This window comes from Micropterus salmoides, unplaced genomic scaffold (genome assembly GCF_014851395.1).
Source record: "Micropterus salmoides isolate LMB-PRFRI ecotype aquatic unplaced genomic scaffold, ASM1485139v1 Ms_hic_scaffold_15, whole genome shotgun sequence".
Taxonomy (NCBI): Eukaryota; Metazoa; Chordata; class Actinopteri; order Centrarchiformes; family Centrarchidae; genus Micropterus; species Micropterus salmoides.
Window position 1 is genome coordinate 18,454,025 of NW_024040596.1, and position 16,012 is coordinate 18,470,036.

A 16,012-nucleotide genomic window follows, 5' to 3' on the forward strand; every position below is an offset into this window, starting at 1 on the left:
GTTATGACAGTATATTAAATACTGACTGTGCAGATATCTTCTAATCTGAGACAATACTACCAAATGCATAGTTTTATATATAGTTGCTTGGTTTGAAGCCGGGGTTCCCAACCTTTTTTTGCACTGTGGCCCGTTTATGTATTGACAGTTATGTTGCAGATCGGCTGATGTTCAAGGGTATTTAACGACAAACATTGCCTAAAATAGTTAATAAAGTTATATATTATTATTATACAGCTGTTGTTGAGAAATCATAATTTCCATAATTCTTTTGTGTCCTGGGTTTGGAAACCATTTGCTGTGGAGGACCAAACTTGACTCAGTATGAAACAGAGGAATGAATGAATCAGTAAATAAAGTTGCCAAAGAAAATTGCCTATATAAATGAACAAAATAACATATAACAAAGTAATAACGACTAAAATGTTTGCAAATAAAATAATAATTAATAAATTATAACGATACTCCATCATGGGTTTATCAAGATAACTCATTGTTTCTATAATGAAAGCAAAAATGTAAGTCCTGCAGTGACAGTAAAAGCTCTTATTTCTAAATTCAAAACTTTTAAATTAATGAAATTTTTATTTTTTAAATTTTTGACTCTGAAGGCAGGTTTGGTCCTTTGATACCCTGAAACTCATCCTCAGCTTTTCTGTCTTCTCCACAGCTCTGGCATCGAGCGGCACAATCCCCATCACATCTCTGGACGGCAGTAACCTGTTGTTCGCCAACACCTCTGCTGGTAACACGCCCAACCTGGTGACCACGCCGCTCTTCTTGAATCACCAGAACCTGTCTCTGCTTACCAGCAACCCCGTCAGCCTGGTGTCGGCCGGGGCGGGGGGGCTGCAGGTCACTTCTGATGGTCATCATCATCAAGCCACCACGGCTGCTGTGCCTGTGCAAGCCTCGACCATTACCACTGCCTCCAAGGCTCAGTGAAGCCAGTCGGGCTGCATCCTGAATTAACGCCCTATTTCTTATGTCGTGCACTACTCCTATCACACCATGTAGGGAATAAGGAAGTTGTTTGATAGGCTCTGCGCTTCACTAACCACCCCATTTTATCTTCCATCTATCATTATTTAATCCTTTTGCTGCCACCAAAAAGAAAACAACCTCAAATGAGGTTGGGGTTGAATTTTTGTTGTTTGTTTGTTTCCAGTCTTTTCCTTTATGATTCTTGGATGTTTTTTTTTCCACAAACAGTAGCCAGATGGACACTGTTGTTGGCCTGCCACTCCTCATGAACCTTGACAAGTGTCCAGGCAGAAAAATATCCTTGGCACCATCAAGCTGTTCACATTGTGTGTGTGTGTGTGTGTGTGTGTGTGTGTGTGTGTGTGTGTAATTTTTTTATATATATAAAAAATTACACACACCATTTCCAGGTCAGAATTTTCTCTGAAATACTTCTAACCAAAAACTTTAGGATTTTGCTCTTTTAACATTAAAATTAAACTGATTTACTACTAATCACAATATTCATCATCACTAATGGGGATTTGTGTGTCACCCCATCTTTAATTATCTCTCTTGGGTTTTTTGGACAGGCCTTTTGACGTAAATCATATCAAAGTTATATTGTAGAGACTTTTTTTCTTTCTCTGCTAACTATGTTTTTTGACATTTTCAGAACTTTGTAAGTCAAATAAGTTAAGATTTAACTATCAATTTTTAATCGTGGTTATAAGGCTTTAAAAACAAGTAATAAGTGGCCGATATAAAGGTTATCATTGCTTTAAGGGTCGGAGGGACCAGACGTGTCTCTCTGAGTCTCTCTTTCTGGAAACACTGAGTTTTACATTTTGCTGCAGTAGCGAAGCAACCACCGAGCTTTTGTAAAATGACGGTCTAGGTGCGGATCATAAACACTGATAGAAAATGACTGAAAACATTGAGCTTTATAAAGAGCTGCACACATGCAGTCCTGTGTCCAACAAAGGATGATTTGTTTTGGATGGTGGTCTATTGGAAAACTGTATATTATGTTTCAGAGGTAGAAATTAGAAGTCTGCATGTGTTGTGTACAGCTCAGGCAGATGCTGAGAGTTCAGTTACCTGCATGATCCACAAGGCTCTGCGGAGGACTGGTCTCTTTTGGGGAGGACTAGTCAGGGGGCCTGACCATCATACCAAATGGATGGTGGCATTGGCTAGATGGAGATATTGTGTTGTGTTTTTGTTTTCTTTTTTAATGGTAGTACCGTCGTATCTACTTGTGCACAGTATCTGTACCAAAAAACTGGATTGATGAGCTGCAGTCTGGCTGTTTTGGGAGGAATGAAATTCTGTCATTTTTGTCTGCAGTCATTTGACTGGCTTACGTACTTTAAGATATACCAAAAATATTTGTTAAAATAATTGCTGTGTGTAGTCGGTGTAGCTTAGTCTAGTCAATATATTTATGAGTACAGAATCTCTCTCCATTGTCAACAGAATATAGAAATGCAATATTTTGATGATCATTTTCCAAAGATGACCTTTTTTTGTTTTAATTTGACCGAGTGTCTCATAGCTCAACCTTTGAATTGGCAGCACAACTTACCAAAAAGAAAGGGGTTGGCGCGTTGGGGCATGAGAAAATGGTTTCCTTTTCCTTTTTATTTTTTATTTTTAATCGGTTTTGATTACCAGGGCCCCGCCCCTAATGCCTGATCCTGGTTTTCTTTGAGCCATTTCATGGCGTGTTTTCCTTTTCATCTGTTTTGGCCATTTTGGTAGCAGCTTTGGACTTTTCTGAAGCCTAATTTGAAAAGTTCTGTTTTTTGGTTTTGTACTAATATTCAGCCATAAAACAACAGCTTGAACCAAAGTGGTTTTTCTCAGTAGTTGCTGTGCCTGTTCGAGCACACAAGTTGCAGTTCACATGTTCTCTTAACTCCACACTGCTGACAAATGATTTTCCTCCTCTCCCACCTCAGACAATATCTAATATTCCTGATTTGGTGCTGCTGGATAAGGATCACAGAAACTTAGCTTTAACAACTTGCTGCTTAAACTCCTGGCGGGGGTTAGCTGTTGAGAGGCCTGCATGCTTTCCTATAGCTTTATGACTACAGCCTGAAAATCAGGTTTTGTGGTTTAGACCCTCCTGTCTGGAGGGCTCACCTATGTAAATGCATAGCTCTGATCATCAGATGACTTACTACTCAGCACTGCTATTTCAAACCAGCATGTTATGAAACTATATGCTGCTCCCTAAATCTATCTGTGGACTAGTTTTAAAACATGCCAAATTATTTTACTCGGCACAGTGTTGGGCTAAGTCCTGTTACGTGCTACACATTCAACTAAACCCCACATAAAAGTAGCATTGTTCTGCTGCTTCCAAATAACAAAATAAATTACCACAGTGAAATCACTGAGACTGCAAGCAGCGAAGTTTGTCCACGTTATCCTCTTGTGTACTTCTTTTCTGTTGTCGAAAAATTTTAACTGAATATACCTCAGCAGCACTTAAAGACAAGGTTCACCTTTAGACATTTCTGTGTATAGAACAGTGTAGAATGTATAAGTACTGTCTGGCTTGCCATTCAAAGGTTATACTGATGAACCCTACATAGGAACCACACATAAAAGGACAACCTACTACTGCTATTTTCTAGTACTACTATTTATGGGGTATTTCCAGGTTTAATTATGATTTTGAGATCCTTCTTGCCAAAGTAAAAGCCTTTGTCTTTGTAGCTGGGCGTGTGTCTGGCTGCTCATGTTGCTGGTTTCCCCGTTTCTGAGGCCAAAACGGGCCTAAAGGACTCAGTCCTGTTCCAGTGCTGTTTGTAGTTTCTAAAGAGTTGAACATGTGCTAGCAAGATGAACCAGTTGCCATCGGCACCATAGGATGTTACTGAAATATTTATCTGAGGAAAGACTTAAGAATTAGAGAAATGATCTTTTCTTAATTCTATACGTATAAATAAATATATAAACACTTGTAAGATATTCATATTTTATATTTGATCCAGTATGTTATCAAGACTGAATGTAGTGTTTATCATGCTTACTCAAAAAAAAAAAAAAAGAATCTCCCCTTAAATCTTCCTTTTTATTATTGAAAAACCAGATTATTATTTTTTTTTTTAAACTGTCAAGACCAAAAAATAAAAGAAGAAATCTGAGACCACGCCGCGGAGGTGCGTGAGTCGCTGACACCTGTGTCTGTCGTGTATCTGCGAGGTCTTTTCAACAGGAGGGACTGTTCAGGCGCTCCTGACTCTGAAGCATATGATCTTAAACTTTTAATAATTATCTTTATGTTTTGTTTTTTTGGTTGAGTCATTGTGTACTTGATTTGTTGTGCTGTCTTTAACAATCATTTGATTTATAAAAAAAAAAATTACTTTATGCCTTTAATTGTTTTATATAGTGTGAGAGGGCAAGATCACTGGCTTTCTTAGTTTGACAAAGAAGATTAACATTATCATTTATGCCTTATTGTTACGTAGAAGACATGAGCATTGTAGCATTGTTGTGTGTGTGTGTGTGTGAGCGAGAGAGAGAGCTTGAACGTTGAGCTCACCTGGTGCATTGTTTTCACTGAAACAATACGGTGTACTTAGGGCATTTTGGAGCGTTATTTTGTTGCTACCTATGTTTTTTAGGTAGGATTCAGACAGGTTGATGATGCCTGTGAGAAAAGCTTTACTAATAATTCCAGCAGGTGGGGGTGTGTGTGTGTGTGTGTGTTGTGTGTGTGTGTGTGTGTGTGTGTGTGTGTGTGTTTTAAAATGAGAGAAGAGGGAGGGCAGTCTGTAAACCATTATGGTGCATTTTTTTTTCCATCTTCCAGCAGTTGTTTGAGAGTGATTTTCTTAAAAAAGTGGTGAGACATGAGAGTACATATTTTTGTTTTTGTCTGGAGGGAGGTCTCTACTGAGTAACTAAAGCATTTAAGCAAGCCAGTATTTGGTTTTTAAAGGAAAAAGTACAGTTTGTGGTTGTAGTTTGTTAGTTTCCTATTAACTTGTAAACTGATGACCTTTTTGGCACTGGCTTGGCTTTAAGGCTTTAGTTTTATTACGTGATCCTGAGATTTTGAGTTGTTCTTGTGAATCAGCCGTGCATAAAGTTGAAGTATGTTGATCCACCACACTGGTTTGCTGGTTTTCAATGTTGACGAAGGAAGTTTGGAGCACCAGTAAGGAAAAATGGAGCTGTTGTATACCTCATTTCTAACTCAAGACTGAGTGAAACCTGCTTTAATCTACTTAAGAAATAAAAATATTTAAAAAAAAATCACAAACCCCCCCATGAAAATACACAAACTTGTCGGTGGAGAAGCCCGTTCCTACCTGTACTTCGTGGAAAGGGTTGTGGAAAATGTGACCACAAGGGGGAGACAGAATACATACCAGTACTCATGAATGTCTGCTGTTTTTCTTTCACAATTTGGTGTTTTTATGCTGCATACTGATGTATTTCAGCATTGGATAGAATTGAATTGTGCTAACTCTCAGTTAAAAGTTACATTTTGTTATTTAAATAGACCACCCCTCTGAACACTTTAAGTTGACAATCCTGTTTTCTTTTAATTTAAATTTTATTTTCACTCTGACCAAGTACAGGTGTGTACGTGTCTTCCCGCATGTTGGTGCGCTGTCGCAAGCCCGCTCTCACTTCCCTGTGGTACCAACATTAACCAAAGACTTCTAACTTGATTGTATATGAACGACGCCCATCTTCCGCCCCATCCCCGCCTCACTGCTCAGCATCAAATCCCGGCTGCACGCTCTCACCCGAGTCCTCGATTCATCTGTAAAGCTTTTTATTGCATGCGAATGTGTATCCGCTTGGAAACACGCCAGCATCCTGTCCGTGCTGCGGTTTCAGTGCCTGTGGGCGGGGATCAGAGGGGGGGGCGGGCTGGACAGGGGATGAGCGGGCTTCTCCGACAGACACGAACCAATCCGGTGGTAGCTGGGTGATGTTTGTTAATACACACTGAGGGTTAATCCTGTGCACACTGTACATGCTCAGGACTGTATGTTTGTCTGTCTCGAGTGCTGTTGCTAGGATGTCCCCCCCCCCCCCTTCACTTTCTCTCTCACTCAAGGACTGTGGTGAAAATGCTGTTCCTGCCTCTCACAGTGTGTCTGTCTCTTCCTCACCTTCTGTACACTGTATAGTCCCAGGACATTTACCCTGTTGTCTCCAGGAATACACATCCTGCGGTTGCTGAAACTCACTGCTGTGTCCCTGCTCCTCCTCCCTTTTCCTCCTCTTCTGCTCTCTCCTTTGACATTGTCTCCTCACTAATAGACTCTGATCAGCTGTGACACTATGCATCATGGTCCTTCACTCTGCATGGACTGTGTCCCTCCGGCTCAGAACTCTGGCCGACGGGCTTCAGTGACACTTTCTTTAATGCTTTACTCCAAGTGAGGTTGTAGGACCTCACAAGCGCTATCCCAAAGCAAAAATCCAAATATTTAACTTTTGACAAATGCAGATACCAAAGATATCTCTGTCCTGTGTCTTTCTCTCACAGTTTTTTCTCTCCCGTCCACCCTGCAGCATGTGTATTAAGAGACAAACCCAGCACTGGCTTTAGTCCTAGCCTCAGTAATTCCAAAGCTTAGATGTATATTTTGGTATATTTCTGAGAAAAACTTGCGTGAAAAGCATCTGATTCTTGTTTGTTTGTTGTAATCTCTCTTTTCTGTCACAGCATGGAACTAATTGCAGAACTGTCTTACTCTTGGTAGGTTAAAAATATAGTATTTTTGTATGTTTTTGGGTGTGTCGTGTGTGTGATTTATCAGTTCACAGCCCAAGTGACCATGGCTTTTAACAAGAGAGAAAAACGAGAAAAAAAAGCCAACCATGTACATATTACGTCTGTGTATCTCAAGAAATGCATTCTGTAAAACATTTACTACTCACATAGGAAGCTTGGGCTCATCTTAAGGAATGTGTCCCCAATTTTATTTTTTTTTCTTGTTCTGCAGTCTGATAAGAATTGTCTTTTGAGGACTCTCTAATGTAAAGAGTTCTGGTTCCCATCACGGACAACAAAACTGAGGGACTACAAGGAAAAAAAAAACAAAAACCTGCCTCCAGTCATGGGGGCACAGAACTGAAAGATTGTGTAGGAGTTTAAGTATGTGAATCAGGATACATAGTAGATTTTGATGCATTTGTCTGCTGTATTTTTGTTTGTTTTGTTTTTATACACATATAAAGATAATCTTTTACTGTTAATGTACAGTTCTCTTTTGTTGTAAACATCATTAAACCATTTTCCAAGTGTTTTGACATGTGCTTTGTCTTTTATTGGGGTTTAGTTACACAATGAAGCTTTCTGGTGGGAGAATACAGCAGCCAAAAGCCATACATTTTTAGCCACACTTTGCTGCCAACATATGGTCTAAATAAGTAAATACTAATGACCTTCTATTCAGCTTCTGCTGTACTTTGTGTTTAGTGTGGATTAGCAAATGTTTGCAGGCTAACCTGCTAAATGAAATGATGAACATAGTAAATATATCTGCTTCACATCTGCATGCTAGCATTGTTAGCATTAGCATGTTAGCAAACATGAGCCTAATTACAGCATTCTGAAGCTGCTAGGATGGCTAGACTGTTTTTATTTAAAAAAAATAACTTGGTGAAACAACCAGGCAGAACTAATACACTTCATACAGTTCATACAGTGTCAAAAAAAGATAACGGTAGAATATGACTTAAAACTGATTTGAAGACTGGTAGGCCTAGATCACTGGTCCTCAAACTGGGGGGCATAATGCCACTGCAGGGGGGCATGGATGTTGAGCAGACCTAAATTTGCATGAATGTGATTCGCGTGATGGCATGAACAAAAAAAGGGTGCTCTGATGCAAGGCTATTGTGCTAACCTTAATCTTTCCGGGGGTGGGGGTTTCAGTCGCCTCTGTTGTTAATCCACATTAGCTGGAGTCGGGTGACTTTTTTCAGCCTTCTAAAGGGAGGCATGACACAAAAAACTTTGAGAACCACTGGCTTAGACTGTTTTTAGACAAATTGTGGATTATATGTAAATGAAAAAATGTAAGAGTTCAGTATCTATGTGGCTGTAGGAGTGTAGGAACTTGCAGTAGAGATAAATATTTTCATTATTGATTCATTTGTCATTTTCTTTATCATCTGATTAATAAACTGTAAGAACATACTGAAAGCTCATCACGATACTCGAAACACATCAGTTTGATGTCTCCAAATTACTCTTTCTGTCTATTTAGTAGCCTCAAACCCAAAGATATTTAATTTACCATTTGTCAAAATAGAGAAAAGTCCTCATTTTTTAAAAAGCTGGATCCAGAGAGTTGAGTAGTTACTGTTGTCTTTTGATCAACTAATCAACATTATTCAGCTAATCATTTCATGATGAGATGTAATTAGCAATGTTGTCTCTTGACACAAGAGTGACCATGCAGGAAATCAGCGGGGGGACAGAGGTGGAGATGTGGCAGTGAGGACCAAAGATTCATAGGGGTCTTTATCCCGCTCTGAATCCAGAGTCAACTGTAGGGGGGAGAGACAAAGTCTGCATTAGTTAGACCAGCAGCGCTTTATCTTGTGACATCAGGGGGAGAAGAGTCTGCATGTTTTCATTCACAGTGACCACAGATAAAGGACGTGAGCTACTCAGATCCTGTTAACAGTACAGATGTGTTAAAAGCGGTGCAATTAGTTGATGACAACCTAAACCACAAACAACCACATTCATTATGGCTCCTCTGCTCTTTTCACCCAAAGGTTAATGCTTCATTTGATAAAAGTGTATTACTTTTTTTTGCGTCCAATATAAAACACTGCAGTTTGTTTCTGCTCATTGGTTGTGGTATGACAAACAGTAGGCTATACTTAGCCACTGTTTTGTCTGTAATGAAAGCCGGCATTTAGACCTTTCGGCCTTGATATGTGTTAGATATTTCCAAAATCTAAAGAATCATGTCTAATGTCCTGAAAGTGGGAACACTTTATCAAGCTGTTTAAAGAGTGTTTTGAGTTTAGATGCACAATGATGCTAAGGTTTTTACAGACGTTTGTAAAAATGATCATATTCCGCTGATTAATTAAAGACAAAAACGTGGAGATCACAGCACCAAGCTATAGATTTTAACTTTTGTGAGTTGGTCCTTTGTGACTGACTTTGTGAGCGCACAGAGATTTTGATTTTCAAATATTAAATCTATATAATTCTCCCCATATGTCTCCACGTCCCAGTCAAACCATCATGGGTGCGGTCATAACATACTACCAGTCGGCCCAATATTCACTCTCACTGTCTCTTGATAACACCATTGCAGTCTGTAGCCGTACAATATTGAATATTGGATATTCTATCCACCAGGGGCAGAGCTATAGCCACATCTTCAGAAATCCTAAGTGGAACAAAGCATTTTAATATTTATAACTAACAAATATTTTTTTTAAAAAGGGGCTGTTTTATTTACAAGTTTCCTTTTATTTAAATCATATCCTACAATTGTAGGAAGTTTATTTTGCTCAACATTTATTGTTGGAAGTTAGTAGATCAGCTTACCTCAGGTTTAATTTTCTTGCCAGCTTTTTTCTAGAGATAAAACACAACATTGAGATTGACAGTTTATGTGCCAGAACAAGCGAGAACGTAAACGTGAACAGTCTTCAGTTGACTTACCTTTCCTTTTACTGGTTCAAGCATCTGGTAAGGATCTGCATCCTTTGGTCTATCCAGCTCCTAGAGAGGAAACACGAAATTATAAACAAATACCTTCTAGCAGAGCAGCAGAATTAAACATCATCTGGCCATCGAGTGGTGTGAGAGGTCTCTTTACCTGGTAAATGGCTCCATTTTCTGCCTGCTTTGTCAGTGAGAAATGCACAAAAAAGTTAAATAAGCTGGGAATGCACAGGCTCAAGCAGATACACATGCTTAACTAGGCAAAATGTATATCAAATACACAGTAAAGTTTAGTGAAATTCATTCTCTGCATTTAACTCATCCCAAGGAGCAGTGGGAAACCACAGCTTGGTCCCTTGGTCAAGGGTACAGACAGGAAAATTAACCTAACATGTTTTTGATAGAGGGGGAAATCCACACAAACACAGGGAGAACATCCAGACTCCACACTGAAAAGGCCTGGGACAGCTGAGGTTTGAACCCAGGACCTTCTTGCCACAGTGCTAGGATAGTGCACCATGCTGCCAATATCAGACAATAATAAATAAAAAGTCAAATATCAATACACTAAGGAGATTATGTGAGGTTGGAAAACATAGAGACTTACAGACACTCCAACAGCCAGAGGGGGGTTGTAGAAATACTACACAGAGAGGAAGAACAAAATATAACATTTTTATTAATCAACATCAAATAACACGTCTGCAACTAAATGAATCTTTAAGTAGTTTAAATAATTCAAAGTAAAACCGATTAATCGTTTAAGTTATTTGTTGTGCAAAAATGTAGAAGTTCAACTTCTTCAGTGTGAGGATTTGTTGCTTTTCTCTACTATATCATTGCAAATTTAATAAATTAGGATTTTGGACTGCAAAAGCAATTTGAAGATGACATTTTCTCTGGACTTGAGGGTATTTGTACTTAAACGTCACTACAATTATTGAAGAAACTAGTTACTTTACAAATTTTTGCACAAAAAGATAAGAGGAGAAAAATATGGTGTTTTGCTATAAATTAAACTATCCACCAGTATACAAGTACAGCTGAAAAAATTAGTTGATTAATCAATTAGTCAATTGACAGAAAATTAATTAATTATTTTTTTCATTCATCATTTTGATCATTTTTTATGCAAAATAATTTCATGATTCCAGATTCACAGATAAGATGATTTGCTGCTTTTCTTTTAAATTATTTAATATTAATTTATTTGTAATAATGATAAAACAAACATTTGGGCTCTGGGTACATGTGACGGCTTTTCTCACTATTTTTATAATCTAGACAAATCAAACAATCAATTGATTAATGGTGACCCTGGTAACCCTGAAGCCTGAACTTCCTGTGCATTGACTCACCTTTTCTCTGAAGAAGAACACAGTGGCAACGATGCAGTAAATCATCAGGATCCCGTCCAGGAAGTAGCAGATGACTGGGGCAGTGAAGAAAACCTCTGCAGGACAAACAGAGGAGAGAAATATTTAACAGCGTATATTAACTCAAGTTCTACTCTTAAGTACATTTACACTAAAAATATTTTGTGGGACCATTCCTCCGCTACATACATTTCAGAGGGAAATGTTCTTTTTAATCCACCGCTTTTATCTGACGGATGTAGATAGCGGTTATTTTAGGTCGCAGATTCATATCTAAAAAGATAAGACTTTATTTATCCCCAGCAAGGACATTTACATTTTCCCAGCACAAAAGGCAGCCTGATTAGTAAACTATGAAAAATTAAAATAACTATGAAATAAACTAAACAAATGTCACTGAAACAAAAACTATAAACATTATACTGCATGCATAACAAGACTGTGCAGTATTCTGTATCCAAGAATATCAAATATCTGTGTGAATGTGTATTTACAAAAAATAATGAGTACATTTTGGCATTATGACTTGTAACAAAAGCACAGGTGTTACTAATAACATTGATGATGTCTCTGTAGGACATGACAGTGTGACAGTGAACAAGCAAGCAGCTAAATGAAATTCAGCCATCATTCATTTTATTATTTTTATTTTATTTTATTTAGTGTTTTTTCCTACTGTGACATGTAAAAATGTCCTCTGTGAAAAAAATCTATTGAGGTAGTACAGTGATGTACAAACAGGTATCTGCATAACATGTAGATTTTACTTTCAATACATATGTTTTAAAGATTTATAAAATATGATGCAGTGCACAAAATCTTCTCAGTGAGCATTTTGAATCCATAATTGAGTCCTTTAAGTCTTATTTTCTTCAAAAAGTGACAAAATCTGAAAGTGCAATAAGAATATTCCAATCTGTAAGTATTTTCTTACTCTTGTTGCCGTTACAGACATTAAATTCTAGTAAATGTTTAAACAGTATGATTCAAATGAACTAATGATATCATTTTCAAACTGCTATATTTGTCAGAGGAGCAACTAGGGGTTTACTGTCTTGCTCAGGGATATTGGTGGATGTGTTATAGTGGGGAATTGAACCTGGTTCTCTCACACCAAAGGCACGCATCTCATCCACTACTCCATCACCACCAGATTTGAATGCAGGACCTTTACTTAGAATTAAGTATTTCAATAGTGTGGTATTACTACTTCTACTTAAGTGAAGAATTTAAATACTTCCTTCCATGAGCATTTTTTTTTTTTTTTTTACTGTTGTGACATTTACACATTTTGTAGACTAAACATTTAATCGATCAGTCAGAAAAACACAATTGTCAGATTAACTGATGAAGAAACTGATTGTTAATTGCAGCCCTGCTTCAAATGACTTACTTTGTCTGTTCAACAGTCAAAAACTTAAAGCTGTTTGATGATGAAGTATGAATAATAATTTGATAATAGAAATATTTCAATGATCTCAATGAACAAAAATTAAAAAAAACTTGTATCTCCAGTTTTTCATTATTGTGCCGATATTTGTGCAAATTTATATGTACAAAAACTAAGCGTGTATTGAGGCAGTTGCTATAGAAACAATTATGTTTACCACACATAATATATATATGTATACTTATGACTGTACTACAATATTGTAATACAATATACATGTACATCAAAGTACATGTAAAAATATACAAATGTGTTAAACAGTATGTATTAAATATACAAAATATATTATAATATAATGTGTAATGCTTACATTATGTATAATAATAGAAATACAAAGGAGTATTACATGATACACCATGTTATGTAATATAAAACTCAATACATATTATACATATACATATACATATTAATGTTTTATGATAATACAATGTAATGTAATGTAATGTAACATTTCTTATTTGTTATGACACTATTTTACAGGACGTTTTACTTGGAATTAAGTATTTTAAAGGAGTTTTTCTTATTTGTTATGGTAATATTACTTTAACTTTCTATATGTAAAAGGATTTGAGCACTGCATGTCTGACTTTGGGCTGAAACTGTAGAAGTAGGACAATTGTCATATGACGTACAGGATATCCATTCAGCAACATGGGATGGAAAATAGCAAGTGAGACACATGAGAGAATTGAGTTAGACCCCTCAAACAGGAAATAAGAAACTTGAAAAAGTGTCTTCCTGTGAGTGCAATGGGCTGCTCTGAGGTTTGAGTTATGCTCGTTTATCTGGTTGTGCGGTTGGAAAAGAAGCCATGTTGTGAGAACGTTGTGAGAATTTATCGAAGCTATAACTTCCTCATCTTGATCATCTAAAGTTGCTTTAGGATGTAAGGTTTCTTCTGAGATTATTGTAATACTTCAAAAAGGCAAATTGTGTAATTACTTTTTGCCAAAGCAACTCTTGAGCTCACCTTTTAGTTTAGTTTCATCTTGTTTTTATTTTACTCTTAGGCTACATATGTAAAAAAAAAAAAACACATGGTAACATATTTATTAAATGAACACCCTGAAGGGAATAGTTTGACATAGTGAGACTTAGATAATGAGATTAATACAATTTTCATGTCAGTAGTTTAAATATGAAGCTAGAGCCAGCAGCCAATTAGCGTAGCTTAGCACAAAGATAAACCCAATCCTTTACTTTTTTAATGGCTGTGCCATATCATAAAATGAAAATATTCTATGTATCTGGTACATTATATAGTACAACTTTGCCCAAAATTCAGCCTAACATTTCCTTTTTTTTTCAAACTTTATCTACACTCTAATGTCTGTCAGCTAAATATCTTAGGTTAGCACACAGACAGTAAACAACAACAGCTAAGCCTGGCTCTGGCTAAAGGTAAAAACAACCGGCGTACCAGCACCTGTATAGATTAAATGAATTATGATGTGTTGATTTAGAGTTTTAGAGGTGCTGGTAGGTGGATTTTGTTACCTTTGGACAGCCAGGCTAGCTGTTTCGCCCTGTTTCAAGTCTTTATGCTAAGTTAACCAGCTCCCACCAGTAGCTTCATATTTCACAGGCAGAAATGAGAGTGGTATTAACTTTCTAATTTCACAATGCGCAGTCAAACATTGTTCAAACCCACACATTTTTAATAAAATTTTTACTGGAGACCATTAAGTTTCCATATTACTAAGTGTGGAATAAGATGATTAAAGCTACTTATAGGTGAAACAAAAGGAGGAAATGGTACGTTAATAGTCTTAGGATGTTATTCCTGTACTTTAATCACTCTCTTCATTGTTAAAGCTAACACTTCACACATTTCCTGATAAACGTTTCATGATTGTTACTAACTCAGCCTGGTAAATATAATAAACACATATTTTTGACATTCCTTCATATAAAGTGAGGTAGAAATTAAGAAATCCTGGCGTTCAAAAGGTCACATGGTTACAAGCATGCAGCGAAGTAATAAAGTATATAATTATGTCCATGGCAGCAACCCCCCTTTACATAATATTAATTATAATAATAATAGCTTTATAGCACTTTTCAATACATGTAACAAAGTACTTTACAACCAATGTAAAACATAAACAAGTTGATCTAGAATAAAAGCTTAAAATAAGAATGGGCCTCACACAGTGGTTTACAATAATGAATATAAAGACATATATAAGATAAAAAAGGTTTTACAGTGTTTTTTTTCTGCTGTGGAAGTTATGATGTTTTATCTTCTCACATTGCAAGTCACTGCGGAAATCGAACAGTGGAAATTCACCTTTAGTGTTTTCATATGCAGTGTAGTGTCTGGAGGAAGATTATTTATTCATGCATGCTTTCTTGTAATCCCTATCATGATGCATCTGACTGAAATAAAAGACCGGACTTAAAAGTGTTTTTTGATCATTTTATAAAATATTTTTTCACAACCTTCCTTAACTACGACATTAAAGAGGCAATCTGGGAAACATCAAATGCACACAAACTTCTGCTCACGCAAAGAAAGAAAGGGAGCACATTGTTGTATATGTTATGTTGACACTGCTTTGAATTATAGACAGCCACATATTGATTTATTTATACCTACAGACCTCTCTTATAAAAGGCAGACTAAGAAGAATAAAATAACTAAAGTGCATCTGCAGTATGTACAATTTAAGAGCAATACACACGATGTCCTTATTGTGTATCAGATTTAAAACATTTAGGACAACATCTTCAGCATAGCTACAGGAAGCTTGTGTATAATTCTTTCTAAATATAGATAACCATAGATACCATAGATAACCATTTTCATAACAGTGAATGAAAAATGTAATTATTCTCTCATATCTTAATTTCCAAACCTTGTAATGAAACCTCAAATAGCTCTACTTTTTCCCGTAAGATAATGCTGTGTGGAAAAAATATCTCCTCTAATCACATCTGTGAACCAGAACCAGAAAATAGAAAGGTGATCCAAATGTATAGGCTACTACTCTCTAAAGATATTACTTACTTACCAAAAAGTGAGTGAACAAGTGATTTAAAATAATTGAAAGTGTTGCACGCAGCATGTTCTGTAAAATATCCGAGCAGGGAACACAGTACACAGTGTGTACGGAAAATAACAAAGATTTCTGTATCAAGGTGTAAACTACATTGGAGTTTAGTTTAAAATGAATTCAGACTCTTAACACCTACTGACTCCTTTCCAATACCAATCATATGATATGGGTATTAGAAATTAGCTGTTTTTATTTGTGCAACTTACCTTTACAGGAAACAGGCTCCAGGAGCACAAACAGCACAAACACACCTGTCCTCAGTGCGTCCATGACTCTCCCTCCTTGTCTCTCTTTCTGTAGAAAACAGGCTTTCTTTCTTTCTGTCCTGGTTGTTTTTGGTTTCTTCGCTCTTATTTTTTTCCACTCACTCTGATCAGAGGAAGTGGCTGAACTGACTACCTGCCAATGGACTGAGATGTTTGAGGAACTTCAAAGCATCATACAACCTTCAGCAGCCACAGTGTGTCTCACTGACTGT

At 36.8% G+C, this 16,012-nt stretch overlaps 2 protein-coding genes across 17 annotated transcripts in view; one reads left to right on the forward strand and one right to left on the reverse strand.

The window, feature by feature from the left end:
- Window positions 1-7,256, forward strand: part of pou2f1b (POU class 2 homeobox 1b) — a 20,856-nt gene extending 13,600 nt beyond the window's left edge. For all 15 annotated transcript variants that reach the window (XM_038720790.1, XM_038720792.1, XM_038720793.1 and 12 more), the window contains one exon: window positions 671-7,256. In XM_038720790.1, coding sequence (XP_038576718.1) covers window positions 671-945 — 275 coding nt within the window. In that variant the 3' untranslated portion in view covers window positions 946-7,256. The remainder of the gene's footprint in view (window positions 1-670) is intronic.
- Window positions 7,253-16,012, reverse strand: LOC119904269 (T-cell surface glycoprotein CD3 zeta chain-like). 2 transcript variants are annotated; one of them, XM_038720807.1, is made up of 7 exons: window positions 15,741-16,012; window positions 11,008-11,102; window positions 10,257-10,292; window positions 9,804-9,827; window positions 9,647-9,706; window positions 9,530-9,559; window positions 7,253-8,505 (listed from the first exon to the last, which is right to left on the reverse strand). In XM_038720807.1, the coding sequence occupies exons 1-7, from the start codon at window positions 15,802-15,804 to the stop codon at window positions 8,422-8,424; spliced, it is 393 nt and encodes a 130-aa protein (XP_038576735.1). In that variant the 5' UTR covers window positions 15,805-16,012; the 3' UTR covers window positions 7,253-8,421. The 2 variants fall into 2 exon arrangements, with proteins under 2 accessions (XP_038576735.1, XP_038576734.1); XM_038720806.1 differs by having other exon boundaries at window positions 9,804-9,830; window positions 15,741-16,010.